At 42.3% G+C, this 25,948-nt stretch overlaps 2 protein-coding genes across 4 annotated transcripts in view; one reads left to right on the top strand and one right to left on the bottom strand.

Annotated features, from left to right (window-relative positions):
- The window catches only part of NKAIN4 (sodium/potassium transporting ATPase interacting 4), a 56,680-nt gene extending 51,107 nt beyond the window's left edge, over positions 1–5,573 (top strand). For both annotated transcript variants that reach the window (XM_064465399.1, XM_064465397.1), the window contains one exon: positions 263–5,573. In XM_064465399.1, coding sequence (XP_064321469.1) covers positions 263–276 — 14 coding nt within the window. In that variant the 3' untranslated portion in view covers positions 277–5,573. The remainder of the gene's footprint in view (positions 1–262) is intronic.
- On the bottom strand, positions 5,063–25,902 carry BIRC7 (baculoviral IAP repeat containing 7). Of its 2 annotated transcripts, none has more exons than XM_064465396.1 (7): positions 25,648–25,902; positions 11,739–12,267; positions 9,495–9,594; positions 8,121–8,202; positions 7,953–8,022; positions 5,758–5,829; positions 5,063–5,265 (listed from the first exon to the last, which is right to left on the bottom strand). In XM_064465396.1, exons 2-7 carry the CDS (start codon positions 12,256–12,258, stop codon positions 5,063–5,065), a joined length of 1,047 nt encoding a protein of 348 aa, XP_064321466.1. In that variant the 5' UTR covers positions 12,259–12,267; positions 25,648–25,902. The 2 variants fall into 2 exon arrangements, with proteins under 2 accessions (XP_064321466.1, XP_064321465.1); XM_064465395.1 differs by lacking the exon at positions 25,648–25,902 and adding an exon at positions 23,618–24,859.
- Positions 25,903–25,948: the final 46 nt, after the last annotated feature.

Below are 25,948 nucleotides of genomic sequence, written 5' to 3'. Positions count from 1 at the left end.
CATACCCATTCCTTAGTCTAACTGCAGTGTGTTCAGGTCTGGTGTATGTACAACATTCATTTCAGACTTGAAGACTACTTAACCACGTTACCTCTGAGCTCTCAATCCTATTCCTCATCTGTAGTCAATCATGTTTAAAAACCCAGATCAGAGAAGAAAAAAAAAATGTTTTTCCTCATTATTTCCACGCTATTTCTGTTACCAGCTTCATACTTGCTCCACATTGATGCCCTGCCTTCACTTTTTTTTTTGCCCCCTACAGGCCTGCGTAAATAAAGAGGAGCCAGAGGATGGATAAACCTTGCACTCCACCATCAAAGGTGCTGCAGGAAACAATCCCCTGGGGCCTGGATCTTTGGCAGAGGAAATGCAGGATGGTGAATTCCATTCCATTTTTTGTCATCGTCTTTTCAAACGCAATGAATGTACATTGAAGAATGGCCATGTGATTGGTTTTTAATACTCCAAGTGCCCTGACGAACCATTCTTACAGTGGTCTCGTGGTACCAGCCAACAAATGGCACAGCCCTGAAGACCTCAGGCAGAACAAGTTCACTGAGAAACTCTCTCAGGAGACACAGCTGAAGTTGGAGCTGTTTCCTTGCACCATGGATCCATAAAGAAGGAAGCACTGTATAACACCCTGGGACATTTCATGTTTTGTAGTTAGCTTCTTCCCCCTTCTCCTTTCCCTTGTTCTGAAGAGAGCCTAAATCCCCTAACACAACTTCATCTGCTCCCTGCCTGTATAGAACTAGGTGGGGGCTATTTACATTTATGTTTAGGCTTTTTTTTTTAATTAAGTTATAGATGAGAACTCTCTCACCCCCCATCCAGGACTCCCTTCCTCATTCTCTATTCTTTAGACATGGTCAGCACCTTAGCAGTAGGCATTTGTCCTGGATTTCAGTGTTCTGTGACGTAACTCCTATAATGCTGAACAGCTAAAAACCAGTACAAGCGCCAAATCTTTACTCAGCATGGAGCTTAGCCCCATTTCAAGATCCCAAGCCATTCTCAGAGCAGCTGTAGCTTACCCTGGCTTTGCCCATCTACATTAAATTAACACTGGTGTAACTATATACACAGCCAAAACCTACTGCAGGATACTGGAAAATGCCTAGTTCTTCAAGGATCACAGATGCTTTTGAACCTGCCTTCTCACTGAGCAGCCGTGCTTATTCCAGGCACAAGCCTGGCAACACCCTGATGAAGGGTTGTTTTGTGACAGGATAATTTTGAGGGGAGGGAACGGGCTGAAGGAAAGGAGGAATATAAGTGTGATTAAGCTGCATTGACAAGCTGCAGCAGTTAATTAAAACAAGCAAACAAGAAACAATGTCAGTTTTGTTAGCTACATCTCCCAGCATGTTACATGTCAAGCAGAGAAAGAGCGCTTATCAGCCATCCGTGGCATTCTTCGGCTGGTACATCCCAAGTGCTGTTGTCATTCTTTGTCTTGCCTAATCTGTTGGAGATTACTTGGCATTTTGGACTAATGCTTTTCAGAAGAGTCAAGCTAGAAGCCATGCTAGGGAGGGGATGTGTGAGGGAAGAATTAAAAGAAATAAAAACATTAAGTGGTAAGTCAAAGATAGAATGATGCACCTTTCTTTGTCCCATTCCAAAGGGCCCTGGAAGCAAAATCCTCTTCTATAAACCCCAAATTATAAGCACTAAGAGAATTGGGTTTTTTTGCTTCTGTGCAACTTCCATTCCAGATACCCACTGCAACCTAACATCCTGAGTTCTGATCGGGTACAGCTGCAAGTAAAAAGGTTGTTTTCTATAGGTATTCTATAGGCTTCTTTTAGACAGCAGAAGCCACAGCTGCTGACCCAGCAGAAGAGACAGCTGACAGTTGCTGGTTTGATAGTAGGTTTCATCATTTGAGGAAGAAAAAGCTCAACCCCCTTTAAAACAGCTCTGCCTGACAAAACATAACTACCTCCCATATTAGTCAATATTGTGTCACTACCAGGTTAAAAAATACACATCAGTGGAACACAAGCTACCACACTATTTAGACTGTCTGCACAGCACTGTCCATGCACAGCCTCTTCGCACTTTCTCCACCTCTTCTTTGATTCAATTCATTTCAGTATTATACTCATTCCTACTCACCCACCTGATGTTCCCTGGAGGGGCAGAAAAAGGAATGGAAGAATACATATCCTGTAGTCAATGAGGTTGTTCCATGGGAGACTTCATTTATTTGGGGCCTTTGAAATTAATCTTCTCTTCCCTCATCAGAAAACACTGACTTTACACTTTTTGGTTCAATATGATTTCTTTTCCTCAGAAAGAAGTGTTATTCAGACGCCAGCATTCTTTATTGGCCTTGTTTGAGTGCAACCAAACTTTAGCACAGATGGTGGAAAAAAAGCACAGTTTCAGCTCTGAACAGCTGCAACATTTTACTAGTTGTTTCAGAAGGGAATTCTTAGAGATAGTAGTATGAAGTCAGAAGGAAACTCTTTGAATTACTGAGGTCTGCATGTTTTTAACACTATACCTCTCAAACTGACCAAGCCTTGACACCACATTTACTAATAAAACTGAACAAAAACACTTGCTAAATACTCTAAAGAGACTAAGCATCAAGCTATGCACTTAATGGCACGCCTCCTGACTGTAATACTCACTGGTAAATATTGATTAAATAAATACAAGTGGGATGACCGAGTAGCTTCATAACTACTACCCTATGTTATTATGAACACAAGTAATTATCTTTTACTAGAAGTAAAATAAAGGTTCAGGTAAGCCTATAATATTTAGTATCAATGACTTCCATAAATAAGGAAATGAGTCTGAGAAGAAAATAAAGATAAGCTATTAAGCATCATATTCCACACTTAATTACCTCTAGTTTTCATTAGCAGAGCCATTCATCCTTTGTACTCTGACAACCCTTCCTCCTGGTCTGCTTGTGCTAGACCTGCTCTTAAATACTGCAAGGCCATGCAATGACCCTGTTCTGTTAGGGTAGGGGCTCCCAGGTTTTTTTGCTTCTCCAACATGCCGTAAGACTAAGGAGCAGGGGAAGGTTTTGCTCCAGTGGGTTCCCTTATCGCCAGATTAGGAGTGCCCTCTATTGGGGATAGGCATCACTTGAGAGACTGCTAGTCAAAAAACGATGTGTACCTTTTTCTGAAGGGACATTTTCCCACAGAAAAAATGGCTGCACCCTTCCAAATGTGGACAAGTCAATTTTCCACATGTTAAATAAAAGCGGCTAAAGAAATAGCTGGTATATTTACAGCCTTGTAGTCCTGTTGCTCAGGCAAGGTTTCAGTGACACTGAGCTAAAGTTTAGGAGGAAATAACTCTATTCCAAATCTGAGCTGATTTTGTTTCCCCTCCTCAGATTAGCACATCTACTGAAATGGTAAGCTTTTGCTGTTATTTACAGAGGCAAAATAAAGCCAATGATAGCTTGAACCCAGACACAACATCTAGTTTGGCATGGTGGTACAATTCTGTTGCCTATAAAAGCTGCTGTCTGGCAAAGACTCACCAGTTCCTCCAGGAGTTGGAGAATTTAACTGCTCAACTAGTAATTTCTCTCCTTTGCTAAGAGAGTATTACTTTCTTTGAAGGCAAGGATGAAGAGATCTGCCCTCCCACATGGCCCGGGGAAAACTGACCCCTTAAAGTTACTCAGAGACAAGCCTATAATCCTGTTCAGTATCCAGGGCTGGAACCAAACAGAAGCAACTCCAGACCTGGTGCTCCACTCTCTACAGATGTGTTCAAGAGCCACGTACTAAAACTCTGCATCAAGTTCAGATGCAGAATTATTCCCTACCTACACAGCTTCATATATCAGGTCCTTATGCTCCCACATCCTTACATGTTCTTCTGAAGTTAAGGGAGTCTGGAGGAGCCACACGCTGTCTTGTGAATTCTAAAGGAAGCTAATGGATGGTAAGAACAGTTGCTTCTCTCACTCATGCCCATGTAGTACTGAAGGACAAAAGTTAAGTGATCTACAACCTGACACTGCTCTATCATCTTAGGACACCACAACACCCCCTGCTTCAGTAAGGCATTACACTGGAATCAGATATCTTACAGAGGTCTGAGTAAGCAAACAACATTTTATTCAGTGAAAAACAACATTTGATTTAAAAAACATTTCCTTTCCCCTGCAGTTAACAAGCTATAGTATTGACAAAACTTTCTCTTTTTGGCTACATGATAGAATGTTCCATTTAAAAGAATAATCATCAGTTTAGCCTGCAAACAAGTCCTAAAACATAAGTTTCTGTAGTTATCTTCTAGTAGGGCAGTACCCAACAGCCAGGGAAGAGACTCTGTAAGAAGCTTCCATGAGATCATCTAGTGACCCTGACCATCAAAGAGCCTTCCACTTCTGTCTAGGGAGATCAGCTAAGAGAAAAGAGGTTGGGGAGTCTACAACAGGCCAGGCTTTTCACATAGTTATGTGGATTTGAGTATTACTGAAACATTCTGTCAATTGCTGACAATTCAACAAGATAGGGCAGTGGGGGGAGAGGGGGAAGACAGCAAAGAGCTCAGAAGAAAAAGCTAGATTGTCCCTCCCCGACAATATATTGATGCTGAGTATTAAGTCTCAACAGAATGCATTTTGTATTAAAAATACTCCCATTTTGACTCGGACTTATTGAAAGAAGTCATCAACCCTAGCAGAATAATCTCTAAACTGCTAGATGAGAGAAAGAGAACCAGAGAACCTACTGAAGATATCCCTTGATTTCAATAGAGCAGGGATTCTTTTGAGAATGCAATAATTTGGAGGAGAATCTGTGTCAACAAAAGCCTCTTTCTGGAGAACAAGAGAAGCCAGCAGAGTTTTTCTGGAGCAGTCCTACAAGAAGATGAGCAAGAGTTCAGCAAACCAGCAACTCTTACTAGAAATACTGTGCATAGGAGGCACATTTAGTAAGTTTACACATATGCCAAGCTACCCTGCAAGTAAGATTGCTCCAGCATCAAACTATTTACTTATTTTCTTCCTCTGCTGTGTTATGAGCAAGTTGTATAGACTTATCTTTCCCCTTAGGCACATCATGGCTCAGGACATGAAAGTCCTCACACTTCCCCGGATGACTGCTCTGCAGATAGGACACAATCTCAAGTTGCGGGCACATTGTCTGCAAGCTACCAGGTGACCACAAGGAACAAACACAACAGATACATCTCTGTCCATGCACACTTTGCACATCTTTTCCTCTTGCAGGCGTCGGAGCTGTTCTTCTGCATTCATCTGAGACCCATCTTTACCAAAAAAAAGAAAAGAAAAACCCAAACTGTTAGCATTATAACAGCTCTGGAGTGCCAGCCCTGTCATCTTAGGAAGTCACACTGCAACTTGCGCATCATTTTGTTCAGATACCAACTGTGAAGATGGCAAAAGCACCTCTCAAGCAAGTTTCATTTAAACTGAAAAACTACAGCTATTATACACTCTGGCTGATCTACACAAGATTCAGCATATCTTCATATGAAGACTGAGCAGGGACAGATATCAACATTTTTTACTGTAATATGTAAAGTATCCCAATAAACTGAGGGTTTTTTTAACAGCCTGCTTCACAGTAGAACTCTAAATCCTGAATAAGGGTCACTATGTTCAGTTACTATTCAAAGAACACACATTCCCCTTCAGGATTAAAAAAGTGAGTGAATACAGTTACCACCGATACCATTACTATAAAAATCATCCCACTTATGCCTAAGCTCAACTTCACCACTGTTAGCCCAGAGCACCTGATTCCTTTTGTTGCACAGATTGCATTTCTTCTCTTGAACTTGATGTTTCAGTTTCTCCCTGAGCAGCATCTGCATAACCAGGAAAGAAGATGGCATTAAATGCTAGCCCTTTCCTCCTTCAGACAGTGCTGTTTAAACAGATGTAATATCCTGGATTTCAGTAGCCTTAAACAGCTCTTTACTCCACTGTTAACTTCACACACAGCCTAGTGAAGCTGGTGTTCTCTGTGGTGCTTCAGTCACTCTGTGTGTTAACCTCCCTACCAAGACATGTACACATCACAGACAGCTCAGCTTTGCTGAGGAGACAGTCAGACAGCACGAGCCATCAGCTGCTCATTCCTGCTCCTGTGCTACTATTTAATCACACTTTCAATTTTGTAGAAGTCTTTTTTTCCTTAGCTAAAGAGATAGCAGACTGATATGGAGACAGGAGCTTTGGAAAGCAGGCTGGCTACCAGAGAAAGCCTGTGTGGAACTGCATCTTCAAATAAACCTCACTTGGTAAACAGACTCCACAAAAAACAGATAACACAAGACAGATATAGATAAGTTGAGAATATATATTATCCAAACAAACAAGCAGTATAGCTATTTCTGATCAAGCCATTGGTTCTATTTTAAATAGCCTTGGAGTACTTCTTCATCCTAGAAGCCTTGCTTCAGACAACTGCCTCTGCCTGCATCAGATGTGAGTTTGTGCACAAGCCTCCACATCCTGCAGCTGTCTGCTACTGCAGGCCTAACAGCAGCAGAAAATATCGAGGATATCTGCACCATAGGCTATTGGAGGCAGATACAGTTACTCTGTCCCAATAATCACAGCTTTTTTAGGTTTCTTTAAAGCAAAACCTTCTTCAGCCTCTCAAAGAAAGGCAGGCTTGCATACATTACTACTCTTAATTCCAGCCTAGGAAGAGAGAAGGCAGACCCTCAGGACACAACAGTGCTCAAGATTAAGTGAATAAGAGGTTAAGCATCCACCAAGAACGTGGGTGTGCAAGTCAGGCATACCTTTGCTTTCCTCTGCACTGCTGCTCTCTGCCCAGTCTGGCTGAAGCAGATCAGAAATCAGTTCAGACTCAGAAAGGTAGAAACTCCCAGTCAGCATGTATTTATTCTCTACCAGGTTAGCCACCCAGGTGGCGTCAAAGCCCATCTGCAGGACATTATGCACTATGGTATACTGATCCAGAGAAGGAAAAGCCTGCAATTCCCAGTTCCTCAGAGGATCATCTGTAAAGCAGCAAGTAGATACTTAACCAAAAAGACGGAACTTTGGGCCAAAAGTATGTCACTCCCTGAGGCTGTTTATTCCTCAAGCTATCTATACAGCTAGACCAACATCCAGATTTACAGTTTTTACTTCCAATCAAAATTCACAAGAAAGTCATCAAAAGCAATTTTATAAGAGCCAAGAGACTAATTTTGGATTGTTAATTCTACTGTATCAGTGAACCAAGTCTCCCATGTTTGGCCCCAGCCCAGAATCCTTATCTTTATTTTCACATCTCAGAAGTCTCAAAACTGCTTTCATGAAGATGAAGTGGTAACATCCCAATTGAAGTCTCTCCTACCTCATAATCTAGCTCAACCATTCATCACTAAAGACAGAAGTGGGAAATTCAGCTGGCAGACCCTTCAAAGACTTAAGTCTTTAAGCTCATCCTATTGGATAGGCTTTTCAATAGAATGAGGAAAAAAATATCAGTTTTCCAGTTATGGCAGCCAAATTTCAGCTACTTAAATTTCCAGAAGCAACCGATGAATGGGAAAAGATCCCCAGAATCAACACTTTCATGAACAACTGGACCCTCTAGCTGTTCTCTGGTCCCCTGTCAGGTATGTTTAAAATGCCATAGTTTTAAAATGCCGGTCTGAAAGACTCTACAGACAGACAACAACGTCAAGAACATGGGCAAATCAAAGAAAAGTTAGGCAAGCACTCAAAAGTCACATTATTATCCCAGCTAGCTAAGTGTTACCAGCCTTAGACTAAGAGGCTTGTTCTTGCAAGAAAATTTTGCTTCTTGTGCTAGAGACTATTTCCCAAGAATAGTGAAACAGCTTCTAGAATACCAAAGCATCTCTCAAACACCGTGTCTACAGAGCACACGGTAGCTGAGGTGGGTAGAAGGCAGGCTATACCACTTTCAACAGACGACAAGACACTGTTTAATTATAGCACTGACCTGGGGAAAAAGGGGAATCTGGTTCGATCTGATCCTGGGAATCTGTTTCGATCTGATCCCAGGAATCTGTCTGAAAATATCAGAAGAGTCACAGAGGAGAAGCATGTATTCAAAACTCCCCCACCTACCAAACCCCCACCCACTATATACAAAATATTAATGACTTACTGGAGATACCAGGGTGCTAGAAAAGGAATCCTGAACACTGCTAACAAATTCTCTCCCCCTTGACTGCAACAGAAATTCACACCTATAAGCAGAAAGATTTAAATACATTAGTACAGGATATCTCAAGTGAAAGTAGCAGTAGTAGTCTGAATTTTAGAAGCAAAAGGTGCTATCAGATTATGAGCAAACTTCTCTATTCATTAAAGAAAAGGGAATATCATGGTCTTTTTTTAACCCCCTCCTTGCATGAAGAGCAACAGTAAGAGGCTCATGATCCCCCTGCCTTAATTCAGTCTTCATGTTTGGCCCAAGAGGAGCCCAGTTGCAATCCTTCAGAATAGATTACAGAAAATGTGATAATAGACCGGTTCACAGAAAAACCAACAACCAAACCCCACAAGAACTGCTACAGAAAAACAAGGTTTACAATATCTTTCATTCTGTACCTCAGAGTAGTAGAAACCAAAGCTGTTCTTTGACAGAGAAAGTGATTTTAATTGACCTTTTAGATGGTGAACTCTAGGTCAAATTAGAAAATCTCAGGTCTGAACTGTGCCATTCTATCTAAGCTTGAACATTTGATTTTGCTTTTGAAGTGAAAGGTTCTAAATAGTTAGACTTTGTCACCTCTATTTGTACAGTTCTTTCTAAAAAAGCTAGTTACAGCTTAGACAACCATCATCCACACTATTTCACCATTAACACAGAACACTCCAGGGACAAATCAGTCTTTAGAATACAAGATGTGGCAATGTCAGAGAAAAAGCCTAAAGGAACTGAAGCCGACTGTCCTGGAGTCAGCGAACTATTGTATGGGATAACATGCAGAGAGACACCAGAGATATCAACTACTTTTTGGGGAGGGTGGAAAAGGAGAAACGAGAGGAGTTAAAGATACAATAATTAGGTTCTCAGGCCAATCTTGGGTTTTTCCACATGTGAGGGGACAGAAGGAGAAAGGCACTTTTAGAAGACAGTACAGACTAAGTGGCCGACCTAGAAACACATTTTCTATCTTGACCCACTATTAGGATCAGAAGACAGTCCCTTGCTGTGCAACTTTGGCCTTGAGGATTCAAAACATTTCTCTTGAGATTTCAGGGATTTCCAGAAGGTTACAGACTATTGCAACAGTTTATGTAGTTAAACATGATTGAACATATCTGACTACATTTTCACCTACTCTAGCTAGGTAGAAAAAATCTAGAATTAAGCAATAACAGAGCCTGGAAGCAGTCCTTATTACCAGTACCCCAGCAACTCATTTGCCTCTCAACTGGGGGTACTTCTATCTTACAAGAGAGATCAGTGTGGAATGCACAGCATGTATTTTTGTCTTGCTATGAGGGACATTTGTCAGCCAGACTGACTTACCCCGGATACCATCTGGCATGCTCCCTCCAAGGATCATCTCCAAATGACCAGTTCCTCATACCTCCATCACAGTAAAAACACCTCACTATATCATCTCGTCCTGAAAGAGACATCAAGAGATTATTTGACCTCCAAGTCATTGTATGCTTTACCAGCCCTGGATGAGAACCTGGGGAATGATTCAGCACAAAACACAGGCTACCAGACAGAACAGATGAACACTTGACAGTTTACCAATGCTCTGCAAGTTGTACAGGGGCAGGAAATCCAATGAGAGTTGGAACTCCAAGAGCTGCGGCTGGTTGAGATGATTCCAGAACCGGGTCACAAGCTAACAGGCCGCATGCATGCAAGCACCGTAGCTCCTGTGTATGCACATACCTATCCAATGCCATCTTGTCTGCATTTAGATTAAAGCTGTAATTAATTATACCTATAAACACACTTTGTTTCCTCACCACAATACACCACAACCAGCAGCAAGCACTGTCAGATGTACACAGCTTCTGTCTCATAGGTATAAGCATTTGCCACAACATGGTCCCAGGCTACCCATCCTGCTGCTGTGCTTCTCTCCACAGACATCATGGGGGAAAAAAATTAAAGCCAAACACTGTAAAGAAGAACTGCCTACAAACACGCTGCCCTAGGGGCAATGACAATGCCAGTAAAGGCCACCAGTGAGTTTGGGTGACAGACACCATCTTCCAAACTCTCTCATGTTGAACTACTGTTTGGCTTAACTCAAGGGCTCAGTTCGAGTTCTCCTACTCAAGTGACTGCAGGGGAGTGACACGTCTAACTGCTGCTGCCTAATGAGTCCCCAAAGTAAGCCTCTGGGCTGGGCTCTTAAACAGCTGCTCTGCAAGTAATAAACCAAGTCCAACACAGAACACAGGTTTTTTAGCTAAAGACACTACTTTATAGTTTATTCTGTGTTTCTGGCCATGCTGGTCTTGCGTGCCTTGAAACTAACACAGAGACAAAAGCAGCAGATAGGCATATGAGCTTATGATGCTCTTCCATTTAGGCATGCATGCTCTTTAGCCCCGCTATTGTGTGCCAAGTAGACAGGTACAGATTCTTAGTATTAACTGGATTTATAGCAAGATGCAGGTTATGCAGTGTGAGTGAAGATCTTGCAGAATTAGCAAGATATTCTAGTAAACTAACCAGTTACTTCCTCTAACTCAAGCTAACTAACAAGTCAGTTATTTAGACAGGCTTTCTTATGTGCATGTCATTCACCATGTCACATCTCAGATTTTTTCCAGCTATCACAACATTTAAGGCTGTTTTTTTCCCATTCCCATCTTTAGCAACAAATAGTACTTAAGTGGAAAAAAGGAGCAATTCAATTTTACTTCAACAATGAGACATTCAGGTTGCACAGGTTCGTTTCTGCTGAGGGGCTTTAGTTTGTGGACCCTGCCTGTCACTTCCTTCCATGTCTCCATTTGATGTACAAATACAAAATGAAGACATTCCTTCATATGGAAGAATTCATATTTGTAACACTACATTATTAGCTTTCAAAAAAGAATTATCCCCTCAAGATTTCATTACAGTCAAGCATTAACATTTGTATTAATATTAGAGTAAATATTTCCTCTGTCTGGTCCATCCAGGGAAGAGTACTTATTCAAACCTCTTGTCTAACCAGCAAAGCCTTCTCAAGGGGAAACAATGATGTTATATAGATACTCACAAGCTTATAACAACAAATATTGCTTATTTTCCTCAAAAAGTATTTTTTTAAACTTCTGTATTATAAGCCCAGGGTCCTTTCAGGAACAAGCCCCAGTGACATCCAAACATGGTGACTACCTACAGGTTTCACTCACATTTGTTTTTTTGAGAAGGCTTCAGTGCATGACAGAGCTTATACAAAATGTGACATGTCAAGTGCCTCATGTCCCTTTTGAGGAATAAGTAGTAAATAAGCTTAATGGATCTTAAAGCACACACTTTTCTGCCAGTACAACATTGTTTCAAACAGGTCACTTTTTCCACTCCTGCTGGTAAGGGAATGGACTTACCAGTGGAGCCCTCGGTACCCAAACAGGAGTTACGTAGAAGTGAATTCTGAACAAGCAGCAACTGAAACAGCACAGGCTGAGGGAAGGATGTGGTTTCTAACTACTCTACACATACTTTCAAGTGTTTGTGCAAGCAATAAAACAGTGAACACCTCCACAAGTTAACTTGAATAAGAGTAAAAAAGTATTCCCCCGGGGTACCTACCTGTGTAAAAGAATCCTGCTCTAGCCAGTTGCAGAGGACGCATGTCAGTATGCTGTGGCCAGGTCTGAAACGTAGACAGTCTCATCTCCTCTGTTACCATGTCTGGGTATACTGGTTCACTGGGCGGGGCTGCCTCCTCAGTGTCTATTCCCTGCACAAGACTGAGGAACTGCCCATCCACATCGTCAAATGTTTCCTGAAGAGGAGGCATCTCTTCGTTCCCAACATCCTCACCACAAATGAATCCACAGGAAGGGAAGAACTTCTGGTGCTCTGCTAGTGGGCTATCACCCGGTTCCCAGTCCTTCAGGACACCACCACAGCAGAAACACTGTACTTCATCGCTTGGACCCACAAAGAAAAAACCAGCCTTGACCAAATCTTGGGCAGACACAGGAGAGGTGTCTGGCCATTGCCAAAAAGTCCTCAGTCTTCTTTCTTCGTTCCTCATGCTGGAGTCAAACAACTGGCCGAAAGCAGCACTGAACTCAGTCTCCTCCACTGGTGTCATGTCCCCCATGTTCTCGTTCTGAAAGAGAGGATGAGGTAACCCAGAGCAGTCAGCTGGATTCCCAGCATCAGGCAGCACTCACCCTGCATTATTTGTTCCTCATTCCCATGCATATTCTGGAAAGCTCTGGGTCTTGACAAAGCTGAGCTCGTTTCAGAATTGCAGCCCAATCAGAGACCTGGTGTTTCTGTACTTTGCTGTGAACTTTTGCTGAGTCCTCACTAGTGTCTGAAAGGAAGAGACTAGCACTTTCTGAGCCCCTCTGCACATTTAGAGGAAAGATGCTTGTGAGAACAGATAGGGGAGGGGGAGCGCAAAACCTGTGCTGCCTCCCTTGCTGAGCCAATCCAGCTTTTGGCATCTGATCTGGGTCCCCAGTCACTTTGCTCAGCCTTTAATTTAATGTTAAAAAGACCCTGCTGCCCCCTCCCAAAACAGATTTAAGAAGGCATGCCATAACAAAGCAGAGAACAGCCACACCCAAAGTGTCTCATAGCGTTCAGTTTACAGCCAAACACTACACAGACTATCAGCAGACTTTCATAACCTTGTTATATTTAAACTTCTAGAATATATAGAAATATCTCTGTAAAAAGATCACTTCTCCAGGACACGGTCTAAAATAATTAGGTCCAGTTTCTATAGGAAGATGCCCTTAGATCAAAGGAAAGACATTTTCTGCCTGTGGTAGTTCTGTACATGAGGAAGAGTGAAATTAAAGAAGTTATTGAGTGCCCAATTATCCAAGCCCTCATCCTACTTCAGGTAATAGCCCTTTTCTAGGCAAGTAAGCTAAATTGCAACGCAGCTACTGCTTCTAATACTTTCTATACAGCTGGCAAATACACATGCAAAAGGTCACACAGCTACACAACTGAGGATCGGATCAATTTAACCCATCACTCTAAAGGAATTCCGTTAGAGTGAAGTCACTACATGTGTGACTAAGTGGTAGGTACAATCAAATCAATTCTTTAAATTAAATGCCCTGAAAACCCTCTCACCACCTAACTCAGCAGGCCAGTTCATCCCAAGGAAGTGCCAACAATCTACTGGTTATCAGAGCTAAGCATTATAAGCACACAGACCCAAAGCATCACGCAGGCAAATACTGAAGAAACTATATATATGCACACGTTTTCCCCCTCCCCCCCAAAAAAAAAGGGGTGTTTCAGAGGTGGGACAGCACATTATTAAAATAGTAGATAACTGCTGTAGTGCACTGTTTCACATAGGCACACTGTAAAAAAAACCAATCTGGTGGAGACCACGTGCATAGCCGCTACTCTGCGGTAAACACAGTCACAGAGACTGTTCAGAGATGTGAGTGGTCTGAGTGCCTCTTAAGCACTATTCCTCTTAGTTAAGTGCTGCAGTACATTTAGGGGAAAAATTTTACAAGGCATTTTAGTTGCAAGACCCATAGCCAGCATGAATATAATCCATCCTTTATAGATACTACACATTTAGTGATATATTAAAAGCAAAAGCAAGCTTGCTCAACTGCATGCCTTTTAGTAAGAGGTAGCAAGGAAGAAGTCCATTAGCAACTACAATTTTCTTCTATAATAATCACAGAAACCAGAGGTTTAGGAAAAAAGGCCCTAAAAGTTTGTTTTAGCAACTGCTCTATTTAATAGAACAAAGTAATTACTCAAGAACTATGTTGCTGAGTTAAAGAAAAATCCATACAGAAGGAAAAAACCCTGCTAGTCACTGATACACAGCAGACTCTGCAAGCTAAGCAAACTTTTGAGTATGCAATTTTTTAGTCTGCAGGGCAGATTTTGCCCTCAGAACACAGAAAAGCAACAGAGAGACTTGATCATCAGGCACAGCTCCACAACATCAGTGTTGCTCTTACCATGGGCCCTAACAAAGCAAATGCTGTTACTCTTAAACTATGACAAACACTGCTTTCCACCTAGGTGGCCAAGTTACCCTAGCATCCTTCCACTGAGGAAGTACACATCAGAGCAAGCTTCTAGCAAAAGACAAAGAAAATGAGGTTTTTCCCCCCAAAAAAGCTTAACAGCTGAATCAAGCTTTTCTTTTAAAATAAGAGATACAGCAAAGGAAAACAAGTATATTTATCTTTTGTTTACTAAGAAGCCCATTATGGTTTACCTACATTAAACACATTTGTATGCTGGGCAGCAGATCCATTAACCTGACTTAGAAGGCTACCCAAACCAAATGAATATTTTAAGTAACTACAACACCACTAGAAACCAGTATTCTCCCACACTCCACTACTTACACCAAATAGAAATACAATCCCAAAGCAACATTACAGGTAATATCAACAAGTCCTTATGATTAGCACAATAAAAACTTTTTAAAAAATTACCTGCAAAATGCTTAAAAAAAAAAATAAAGCCTAAACAACTCTCAGTAACTAAAACTCTCCCAGCACCACAGTCTTCAAACTGCCCTAGTCTCAGTAATGCAGAGGCCTTTCTTTTAAGAAGCAGAAGCCCATCCAAGGTGTAAGTGATGCCACCTGACACACAGGCCATTTCTAATGCTTCGGTTTTCCCCATTGGTTGGGTTTGTGCTGAAATTTGCTATTGGCTCAACATTCCAAATTTCATCTTTGTAAGTGGGAATCACCTGGGAAAGATACAAAGTTAAGCTCAAACTTCCTCCAGCAAATAACTGTTTAGGCCCCTAAAAAAAAAAGTTTAAAATAACACCTAAGCCTTGTGATCTCGTTAAGACCCAGCATAGTCCCAGTCATGACTTAACGCCTGCAATCCTCCTATTCTGCTACAGTACCTTTGCTACTGCACCCATGATTTTTTCTTTAATTTCTATAGAGATAATAGCAGAAATGAACATAATCATATTCTAAAAGAAGGCTGTGCCGAAGTAAGTTATGACATACGTCAAATATGCCGCAGTATGTCATACAGGGGCATGACAGCAGTTCTCTATAAGGAGGGTGATGATAGCCCTCTTAGCCTTTTTCAACTTGCTCCCACATGTTTTGTACCTTACAGCTTTCAGGAAAATGTAATTAACAGGTAAATAGCAACAAGAGTTTACTCAATACAGCTTGAATAGATTGCACCGCCTTTTCTTTGGGAATAAACACTGACTCTTTTGCTACCATCGCATCATCACAATCTGAAATCTTTCTATTCCTTTGCCTTCCTGTGTCACAGTTCAGAACAAAGGATTTTAGGGCTAGTTTTGAAAGGTGCAATTACTTGAAAATGTGCTTTCCTCTACCACTTTTCTGCCTGAGAAGATGCGTGCAGCTTATTCTGAACTATGTGCTGGACAAAACGTAATTTTTCTGTGTTAACATAAGAACACAGGTGGTTTATGTTTGTAAAAAATTATAAACCAGGGTTTTTCTTTCAAGAAAAAAGATCCAGACCCCCTTTCTTACAGGCAAGCCTATACAAACATTTTAATTGAAAAGAACAGTGTTGAAACTATTCGGGTTTTTAATTAAATGTGCATTAATGAAAATCCCTGAGCAGTAGAGGGCAGTGCTTATATAGGAAAGTTACAGAATCTTGTAACAAGTGAATGTGGTTCTTTTTTTTTTTTGGTCTGTAATGAATGTATATGTAATTGCCCAGTATCTTCTGCTCCAGAGATCCTGTTCTTTGTAAGTCTATATTGATTTTTGAAGAATGTATCCTAAAAATATAAGAAACAATGTTAACCAAATGCCTCTTACAGAGGCTGTTTGGGGACTCTGCTGGCAGCTTGTAGCGAATCACCTGTTAATATATAAGAGTGATCAATAGTTTGGATCTTGTGAAGCATTTTATAAGCATTGACCTCATCTTGTACTGCTTATAACCATCTTGCTTCTCAAATGTGATCCCGGGAGGTGCTGGGAACATGGTACGCTTCTTGATTTGCTTTCCTCACAGCCGTGCCTTGGCCTTGCCAGCAGTCTGCAGGCAGCTCTCAGGGATGCAATGCTTAAAAAAATCTGCCAGTGGCACAGGGTGGCACTGATGCACCGCAGCGCTGTGGTGAGGGCGTACTCAATTCCCAGGCCCGTACAACTCCACTTGTTCTAGGGGAGGGAAAAGCTGTACAGAAGCTCAGAGGAGCTGAAGGGCAGCTCACGAGTTAATTTACAAAATTTTACTGACTCTGGCAGTGATTATTAGGGTGTCCTTGTTTGCATAACTGTTTCATCATGCAAGCTTCAAAACAGGTTTAAGGTTGGTTTTCTGTGGGGAGACACTCATGGTTTTGGGGGGAGTGTTTTGCCAGCAAAGGAATGTTCAGAAGGACTAGTGAGATGACTGTGGTGGGAGAAGATGAAGGACACCAAGTCTGGTGCTGAGAGCAATTAAAAATAAGCCACCATTGATAAATGATGTAGTTTTATTTTAGCACACTAAAATTTTAAACGCAAGTTCAAAAATGTGTTATATGCAACTAATACTGATCTTTTTTTAGCAATTCCTATACATTTTTAGCTCCTTTTCAGAGATTTGAGATGTCCTACTGAAATTCTGAATGCTTCTTAAAATGAAGAGTGTGATGAGGTAACAACACACAGATGTGTGCATCAGTAAGCACCAACCAGGAGTCCAGGACAGATCAGCGATAACGATCAATAGTATGAGAAATGTAGTTACTTCTACATTGCTGATCTCAGTCCAAGCATAACTGGAAACCAATACTAGAAGTACTAGAAGCACTCTATGAAGAATGGAATGTTAACATAATTAATAAAAAATATGTTCACTAATATCAGCCTGATTTGGAAGGAAAGCAATCAACAAATACTAGGGCTAGAGTATAGCTGGAGACAGCGTGATAAAGAGCTCAGAAGGGCTGAAGTGAGTGGAGCCCCTGGAAAAACTCTGGTGCAGTTCAGCTTCTCTAACCTTGATGTTCTACACAGCTGTAAGGGGATGAAGCTGATCTGGGTGGTTGGCATGACTGAAGAAGCAAAGAGGTTGGGAACATGTATAGAGATGCCATAGCTTGCCACTGCAACTGATGTGTAAGGGGATTGGATATCAGGAGACTTATGGCATAATTCATGTTCCCACTTGCTCAGAACCACTGTTAATCACTCTGTGAAGACAAGGATCCATTTTTCAGAAGAAAACCATCAGACCTGGCGATATAACTGCTTTCCAGCCTGAAGCAGAGTAGACAAAATCATTACATTTGTAGCCATAGAAGTAGGTGATTGCTTCTGTTTCTCCATTTAGGGCCTTGCTTTTCCTCTTCTGGTTGCCTCTTCCTTGTCCGTTGCCCTTCATCTTCCTTTGTCCTGAATGACCAGCTGGTACCACCCTGCATCAAAACACCTGCACTTTGCTGCTCTCCTAAGACATGCTGGCACTCTGTTTCCTGGAGCAACAGTAAAATCTCCAGGGCATCCATAAAAAAAACCTGCTGTGGACAGGCAGCACGATCCAACCCAGTGCACGATGACAACACACACTGAAAAGTGACTGGTCACACCAGAGACAAACACAAAGCGTGGTCCCTTCGGGCAAAGTTTAGAAGTCTCACTTTGCTTTTTCATCCAGCTCAGGGTTCTTTCTTTCATCATAACGGGTAGTGCTATACACCAAAAGGGCTCTTCTCTGCCTATCAACGTTTCCCTTGCTGCACTTTTCTCACTGGATTTTTCAATAATAACAAAGAACAAATTTAACACAATATATGATTTATTCCTCCATACATTAACAATCATTAATTCAAGAAGCCTGAAAAATGTTGCTATAAAGTAAATACGCATACTGTAAATTTATACTGCCAGAACTAACGCACAGGTGAGTAACAGATACATGTTTTGTGATTTCCTAAGGATTCAAACCTTTGAATCTTCTCCCCTAATTCTTTCTTCTGGCCTCCACTACCATAGCATTTGATTGCCTCAAAACTTTATGTATCGTAATAGTTAGGAATAGCTAAATGTAGCCTGCAACATGATTCATGAAAGTCCCTAAAATCAAGTACTATTAATATACCAGCCCACAGGAAGAGAACACAGTCCACAGCAAAAGAAAAATCTGCAAAGCACAGCAGATATTCAAAAAATCAATACAGGAATTGACCTTAAAATCCTACTGTGATTTGAAAGAAAAGCAAACCTACATGTTAGTTCCTTGGAACGAGGAACATTAAAATGTTTCTGCCACAAGCCATTACAATGTTTTATATTGTTTCATAACTTCATGATTTCAGTGTCCATCCTATCAGAAAAAGTATTTCTGCTAGAGAAGATAGAGTGGGTTAAAAACTGTTCAGTGCTTTTTTGAAAGGTAACTGGTTATAGAAAACAGTTTCTTTTTTATTTTTCTAAATAGCTCTCGGAGCTGAAAATGAGTTTATTTTTCAAGGGTCTTTTTTTCTCTTTGTTTGGTTTTCTACCCCTTCTTACCTTCACCAGTGAACACAAAACATCATGGGGAAAAAAAGAAAGGACAAAAGTAAACCCCACCCTTTTTTTTTTTTTGTTTCCCACAACTTTCTGAATACTTAAAAAAATCTGTGAAGATTCAGTGCTGCCCAAATTGAATGAACTATTCTCAGTTTTCAACAGATCAATGTGATATCCAAAGAGCAAGCAGAGTGTTTGGAGGGCTGAGCCGCAGCACAGGGATCAGGAATACAAATTAGACTTTCAGGAGAGAATTGGATGGCTAAGTACAATTCCCACAGCGAGCACAGAAAATGTGAATGATATTCCCTTTCTTTGTCTCCTTCTGAGTAGGATCTGGCTGGTTTCCTGTCCTGGTTTCAGCTGGGATAGAGTTAAATTTCTTTGTAGTAGCTAGTATGGGGGGGGCTATGATTTGGATTTGTGCTGGAAACAGTGGTGATAATGTGGAGATGTTTTAGTTGTTGCTAAGTAGCGCCTACACTGGTCAAGGACTTTTTCAGCTCTCCGTGCTCTGCTGGGTGCACAAGAAGCTGGGAGGGGGCACAGCCAGGACAGCTGACCCCAGGGATATTCCATACCATATGACATCATGCCCAGTATATAAAGTGGGGGAAGAAGAAGGAAGGGGATACACGCTGGGAGTGGTGGCTTTTGTCTTCCCAAGTAACCGTACACGTGATGGAGCCCTGCTTCCCTGGAGCTGGACGAACACCTGCCTGCCCATGGGAAGTGGTGAATGAATTCCTTGTTTTGCTTTGTTTCCACGCCCAGCTTTTGCTTTACCTATTAAACTGTCTTTATCTCAACCCATGAGTTGCCTCACTTTTACTCTTCCAATCCTCTCCCCCGTCCCACCAGGGGGGCGTGAGCGAGCGGCTGCGTGGTGCTTGGTTGCAGACTGAGGCTAAACCACGACAGACCTTTTTGGTGCCCAATGTGGGGCACGAAGGGTTTGAGATAATAACAGTTGCTGGTCACAGCATAGACTCTCTTTATAATAGTTTATCCAATCTGCACCATGCTCTTGTATTCGCTATGCCTGTTAAAGATTGGTGTCGGTTTTTGTGGTCTGCTGTGCTCTGCAGTGATTAGTCATGTTTTGCCTGGAAGAGTTGTTTTTAAAACACTGGCCTCTAGGTTTTTTTGGTATTTGAAGTTTATATTGAGGCTGTTACTGTACATCGGGTACTACCTCATGGAGACAATTAGCAATTATACCTTCTCCTCTGAGAGTTTTTTTTATGGAGGAAATACAGAACGGCACCTTAGCTACCATCTTCTATAGTGCCTCCTCCCTCATTACAACAACTTTTCAGTATCTTGAACATCCTTGGGTAGTTAAGATACATCTGTTGGTATTTCTTTGGCAGATTGTTTTGATTTTGTCTAAGGTTAATAAGCAATTTAAGAATATCATCCAGAGACCTGCCCCAAGGCTCGATAGTTATGAGTAGCAGGGAATGTGGGATAGTATGGGCAAATACCTAGCACGGTAGGCACCTCCAGTGTGCTGGAACTTCACCCCTGAACAAATGCAGAATCCTGAAAAACTAGTAGAGTATTTGGAGGAAGTATGTTGTCACCCTGGGAACTCCACAGAGACACGGATAACTGCAACATGCTGGGGTCTGGCCCATGCGTACCAAGCCCTGCTCAACACTATTCAGTGCTCCCAAGGGGAAGAGAAGGCCTCTGAACCTAAGAAGACAAAGAAAAGGAAAACAACAGGCACTCAGACTGTTCCAACTCCAGCGACACGTAGTGCGGCCACTCCAACTCCAGCAGCACGCACTGTGGCTAATCCAACCCCTGTGACAGGCCTTGCAGCCACTCAAACCCCGACGACATGCACTGCAGCTGAACCAGAGGATCAACCCATGCCAGTATCAGTCACCCCTATGCACAAGAACAAATCTTGGAAGAGAAAGTCAACTCACTTAGAAAGACATGATGGAAGAGCAGGGCCAGCACAAGGAGAGGAGGAGGTAGAGGAAGATCTTGTACAAGAGGTGGAAACTACCCGATCCCTATCCTTGAGTGAGCTGCGAGATATGCAAAAAGATTTTGGCCATTGTTCAGGTGAGCACGTTATCACCTGGCTGCTCTGATGTTGGGATAATGGGGCCAGTAGCCTGGAATTAGAGGGTAAGGAAGCCAAACAACTGGGATCCCTTTCTGGGGAAGGGGGCATTGACAGAGTGATTGGAAAAGGGACACAAGGTCTCAGCCTCTGGAGGCAACTCCTGTGTGGTGTGAGAGAAACGTATCCCTTCAAGGAAGATGTTATATATCGCCCAGGAAAATGGCCCACCATGGAGAAAGGTATCCAGTACCTGAGGGATTTATAGTGACCTGGACGATCAACAGTCATCCAAAGATCCAGATGAAGCCCAGTGCACATGACCCTTGTGGTAGAAGCTTGTACAGAGCGCACCATCCTCATATGCAAGCTCACTGGCAGTGATGTCCAGGAAAGATGACGAGGCACCAATGGTGGTAGACGTGATTGATAAACTCTGGGATTACCAAGCAAATATCTCTTCCTCATCTCAGCTGTGGAAGAACTGTCCTGGAAGGTTCAGCAGCTTGAAGAGGATATGCCCTACTCCCCACCTGTACAGACCAGCATCTCAGCCATCTGCATCTCAAACGCACCGTGCCTTTTATTTCTAGTATTTGAGTCCTACCTCATTAATGGTTCTATTTCTGCTTCTTGTGCATAGTGGGTTATGTTGTTTGTTTGTTTGCTTTTTCTAAATGGGTGGAATACCTAATGACCAGAACTGTTGCTACTTAACAGTTTTTAGGTCCTGCTGAGGATCCTTTGGCCAAGATGCAGTTTGTAGGAGCTGCACAGAACAAAAAGGCAGCTCCTGCCCTCTCCAAGGCCCTGCAGTTTATTATATGTATACTGATTAAAATACAGAAACTTGTCTAACAATGTGCCTCAAATCTGTTTGAGTTCTCCTGACCAAATCACAAATATTTTGTGATGAAACAGAAATCAACATGGTTTTGCTTTGTCATTACTTATATTATGGTAACACCCAGAGGCCTCACTGTCCTGCTGACTTCCAAGCAGATAAATGATCTTCACTCAGTGCCCTATTAGAACATGGTGAACTGGGAGCCTCTCATGCCACAACAAAAGAAAATATCATTGCAGTGCTTCTAAACAGCACTGGTACCAGATGATATCAACTAAATGAAGCTTACAGAATATAATTTCTTTTGACTTCTTCAGACACAGGTGCAGTAAAAGGATTTGTAACAAAGAATTTTCACTGATTAACAATATGTCACTGAGATTATCTTTTAACACATTATATAAGTGTCTGACATCTGTTTGGCGAATGGAAATTATTGTCCTTAAATTGGCCAGTAGCCTGATTTTTTTCTTGAAGATATCAAAATACCTGCAGAGATTTAGTTTGGTAAGTCACTTTTGGCTTTGAACATACCTCTTGTGTAGGTTTCCTGACACAAAGATGTACCATTTACAGTTTCTAGGTATCAGCAATACAAGAACGTATTTGAGGGAAAGGCGAATCAAAATCACGCCTTCAACATAGGTTTAATATATTGTGTTATTGCCTGAGGTAATAACTTGAGGTCCAAACTGGTGTGATGCTTGTATCCTCTCTCATTACTACATTCACAAGTAGCTAGAGCTCTGAGCAAAGTCATTAAGACTCTGCTGAAACCGACAGTAGTTCCAGAAGTTACAAATTCTTCCTTGTAACATCTCCATGACTAATTTTGGGGGTAAAAGTGGCAAATTCTAGTCCTTAGGAAAGATACCAAACCATGCAATCATCCTTTCCTTTAGACAGAGTTAAAACCAGTGTCTTACCTCTGTTCACATGGTTGGAAATTGTTAGTTTGTGTTTGTATTTATTATTCTACTAAAACATCTGAAATGAATAGTCCACTTTCTTTTGTCCTTTTTCTGATCAGTTCTGGAGGTGCTTTGGGTTCTGTGTTGGGTTTAGGCAGCAAGTGAAAATTGGCATGTTTTACCTTAATTCTGTTTACCATGCAGTATAGCTATGGACAGGGTCAGTAAGTGTGCTCTTGGGAGTCCCTGGATGAGCTGCAAAGGCTATCTAAAGAGCAGTGCTTCAAAACAAATGTGAGAAAAAAGTGAGCAGCCTGGCTAGAGAGTGGAACATCTGTCTAGAAGGAAAAGGGAAAGGCTTGTCCTGGATACTTGGGTGATGGGCACTGCTCTGAAGTCCATGTGATTGTGTATGTTCACTAGTCTCAATATAGAAACTATGTGACTATGAATCATCCTAGCCATGAGTGTATGTAGGCAGAATGCTAGAACTGTATTTGCTTCAGCATCCTAAGGTACAGGGGACTAAAGCTAGTAGGCTATACCTGTTACTTTAGATCCAAGGAGAGAGCATGTCAGGCATGCAAATATACATGTATATCCCTAAGCCCATGTTTGTCAGAATATTATTTTTTTTTATTATTATTGTATCTTCCTGGTAACTGTAAAAATTATCTTCTCTGTCCATTGAGAAGTACACAACCTTTTAGCAACAAAACCAGTAAGATGAGAAGTCTCAGTTGAAGCGTATAGATGAGGTAATATTCAGAATTACATCAATTTAGGCTGCTTTTGGAGTGTAACATTGTAACGTAGGGGGTGACACAGGTTTTTGTTTGGTTTTGGCTTTATTGAGAGAAGTATGGTGGTATGTTCTTCTAGTATAAGTAGTAGTTATGGACACTTTCTGAAATCTCAGAGGAGTTCATGTGTAAATTACAGAATACTTTTTTTGTTTTCTTTTTAATTTAGATTTTTACAGGGATTTTATGCAGCCCTCTCTACTATGAGCAGGGGGATAAAACTGAACATTGCCATGCTGGAATCATCTCCCTCCTGCACCCTCCACCCCTGTGGAATGTAACCAAAGCAAGGATCCAACATTAATTTCCAACATTTTAGGGTGAAAATAAAAGTAGACTCACAGAGAAATAGTATCTGTTCTTCTCTCCTGTTTTTCATGTCACTGCCACATTGTGAAAGCATGAGAAGGGAAATCATATGCGAGGAGTGTGGCCTGTGAGCAGATATGATCTGACATCTTCAGCACACATGCTGTACTTTGCAAGACGACTTCATTGAAAAGCTGTAGCAAGGAGCTCAAGTGAGCAACGGCTGATCACAAGGACTCTCCCATGTCTCCCTCTTGATCTTCATCATTGGCAACTCTTTCTTGCTCCTATCATGTAGTTTCCACATTAAATTGTAAGGTCAGTCTGTCTTTGCTTACTTGTTAGAATATGGCCCCCATTTTTCAATTCAGCTTTTTGTAGTATCCTTCAGCTTGGTCTGTTGTCTTTCTTCCTCATCGTTTTATCTTGCTATTGATTATTGATACAGGGACAAAATAAACCTATTCAGAGTCAATTTGTATGGAGGAAAACAGATAAGTGCTAGTGTGACAAGCTCAAGAATAGATCTTTCTGCCTGTTGCCCAAGCAATATTCAGACAGCTAGGCACATCTCTCTACAACAAAAACATGTTCCAAACTGCAGAAGGATTTAATTGGAAAATCAAATGTTCCCTGTTCCTTGATGGCTAATTTTCCACCAATTAAAAAGTGGGTTGAGCTCCATTAGAGTCATAACAATGCCTAACAAATCCTTCTTTAAAGATAATTAATGGCTAAATAGTGGAACGTACATTAGTCACAAGCTTATAGCAATCTCTTCTGAAGAGTGATTAGTTTTAGTTGTGAACTATTTGGAGTAGCAATGTCACCCAGTTTATGGGAGGCTACACATCATCTATTCCTGTACCTTCTGCCAGGCTTTGAGTAGGTAGGGGGAATAGAGCACAACTGTGAGGCTCCTCCATGTCAGAATCAGAAGGAATCAGGAATCATAGAATCATTAAGGTTGGAAAAGACCTCTAGGATCATCAAGGCCAACTGTCAACCCAACACCCCCATGGCCTCCTAAACCATGCCCTGGAGCCCTGCATCTACACATCTTTTAAATACTTCCAGGGATGGCGACTCTACCACCACTCTGGGCAGCCTGTTCCAGTGCCTGACCACTCTTTCGTTAAAGAAATTTTTCCTAATATCCAATCTAAACCTCCCCTGATGCAGCTTGAAGCTGTTTCCTCTTGTTCTATCTCTAGTAACTTCAAAGAAGAGACCAACCCCCACCTCACTACACCCTCCTTTCAGGTACTTGCAGAGAGCGAGGTCTCCCCCCAGCCTCCTCTTCTCCAGGCTAAACTCCCCCAGCTCCCTCAGCCGCTCATCAGACTTGTTCTCCAGACCCTGCCCCAGTTCCGTTGCCCTTCTCTGGACACGCTCCAGCACCTCAATGTCCCTCTTGTCCTGAGGGGCCCAAAACTGAACACAGGATTTGAGATGGGGCCTCCCCAGGGCCGAGCACAGGGGCTCCATCCCTGCCCGGCTCCTGCTGGCCACACCAGTGCTGACACAAGCACACTGTTCCTGATACAAGTAAATCATCAGAGTCAAGGAGAGGGAGAGGCAGGAACAGAGAGGAAGGAGAAGTGCAATTGATCTTTGGGTAAATGTCATAGTTCAGCCCCAGTCAGCAACCAAGCACCATGCAGCCGCTCGCTCACTCCCTCCGCATTATCACCACTGTTTCCAGCACAAATCTAAACCATAGCCCCATACTAGCTACTATGAAGAACATTAACTCTATACCGGCTGAAACCAGGACAATTGGTTTCATTTAATCTGGTTTCTCCTTAAGCCAACCCTCCCTATAAATGAAAGAGTCAACTTTGGCATAAAGCAGCACTGAACAGTTACAACTCTGGTGGCTTATATAATATTGCTTAATTTCCTCCTTTCCTTGGAAGGGTGAATAGGTAAGTGACAAGCCTGCCTGAAAACCACCGTCTACGTCTTGGCCCTCCTGAAATCAACACAAGCTATGCTAAAGGGGCCAAGATTTCACCCAGGATCTGCAAGGCAGCAGCTAGACGAAAATGAACCGAATTAACCTCATAACGAACTGCGGTGCGAGCAGCCGCCGCCAGCAGCCAGGCCGGTCGGGACCCTCCACCAGAGGATCCCAGCCGCAGTACCGCAGGCCCAAGGGCTGGCTCCGCGCCGCCCGCGGGCTGGTGTAAGGGAAGACCGGCGTCCCGCGGGGCCTCAGGCCACCAGGGGACCCGCACGGCCGAGCCCGGGGGCGAGGGGCCGGGCCAGGGCCTCGGCCCGGCGGCGGGAGCAGGCGAGACGAGAGGAGCGGGATGGGGCGGGGCAGGGAAGGAAAGGGAGGGGAGGGGCGGCCCACCGTCG

The sequence above is a fragment of the Phalacrocorax carbo genome, chromosome 14 (assembly GCF_963921805.1).
Source record: "Phalacrocorax carbo chromosome 14, bPhaCar2.1, whole genome shotgun sequence".
Lineage (NCBI taxonomy): Eukaryota > Metazoa > Chordata > Aves > Suliformes > Phalacrocoracidae > Phalacrocorax > Phalacrocorax carbo.
This window is presented reverse-complemented; position numbering and strand designations above follow the sequence as displayed.

Bases quoted from the DNA above. Each gene is read 5' to 3' on its own strand.
- BIRC7 (XM_064465396.1), bottom strand. From the start codon at position 12,258: ATGGGGGACATGACACCAGTGGAGGAGACTGAGTTCAGTGCTGCTTTC. The intron at 8,203-9,494 runs GTAAGTCAGTCT...TTCTGCTTATAG, and splicing joins CATGCCAGATGGTATCCGGG to GTGTGAATTTCTGTTGCAGT. The intron at 8,023-8,120 runs GTAAGTCATTAA...TGATATTTTCAG, and splicing joins CTAGCACCCTGGTATCTCCA to ACAGATTCCTGGGATCAGAT.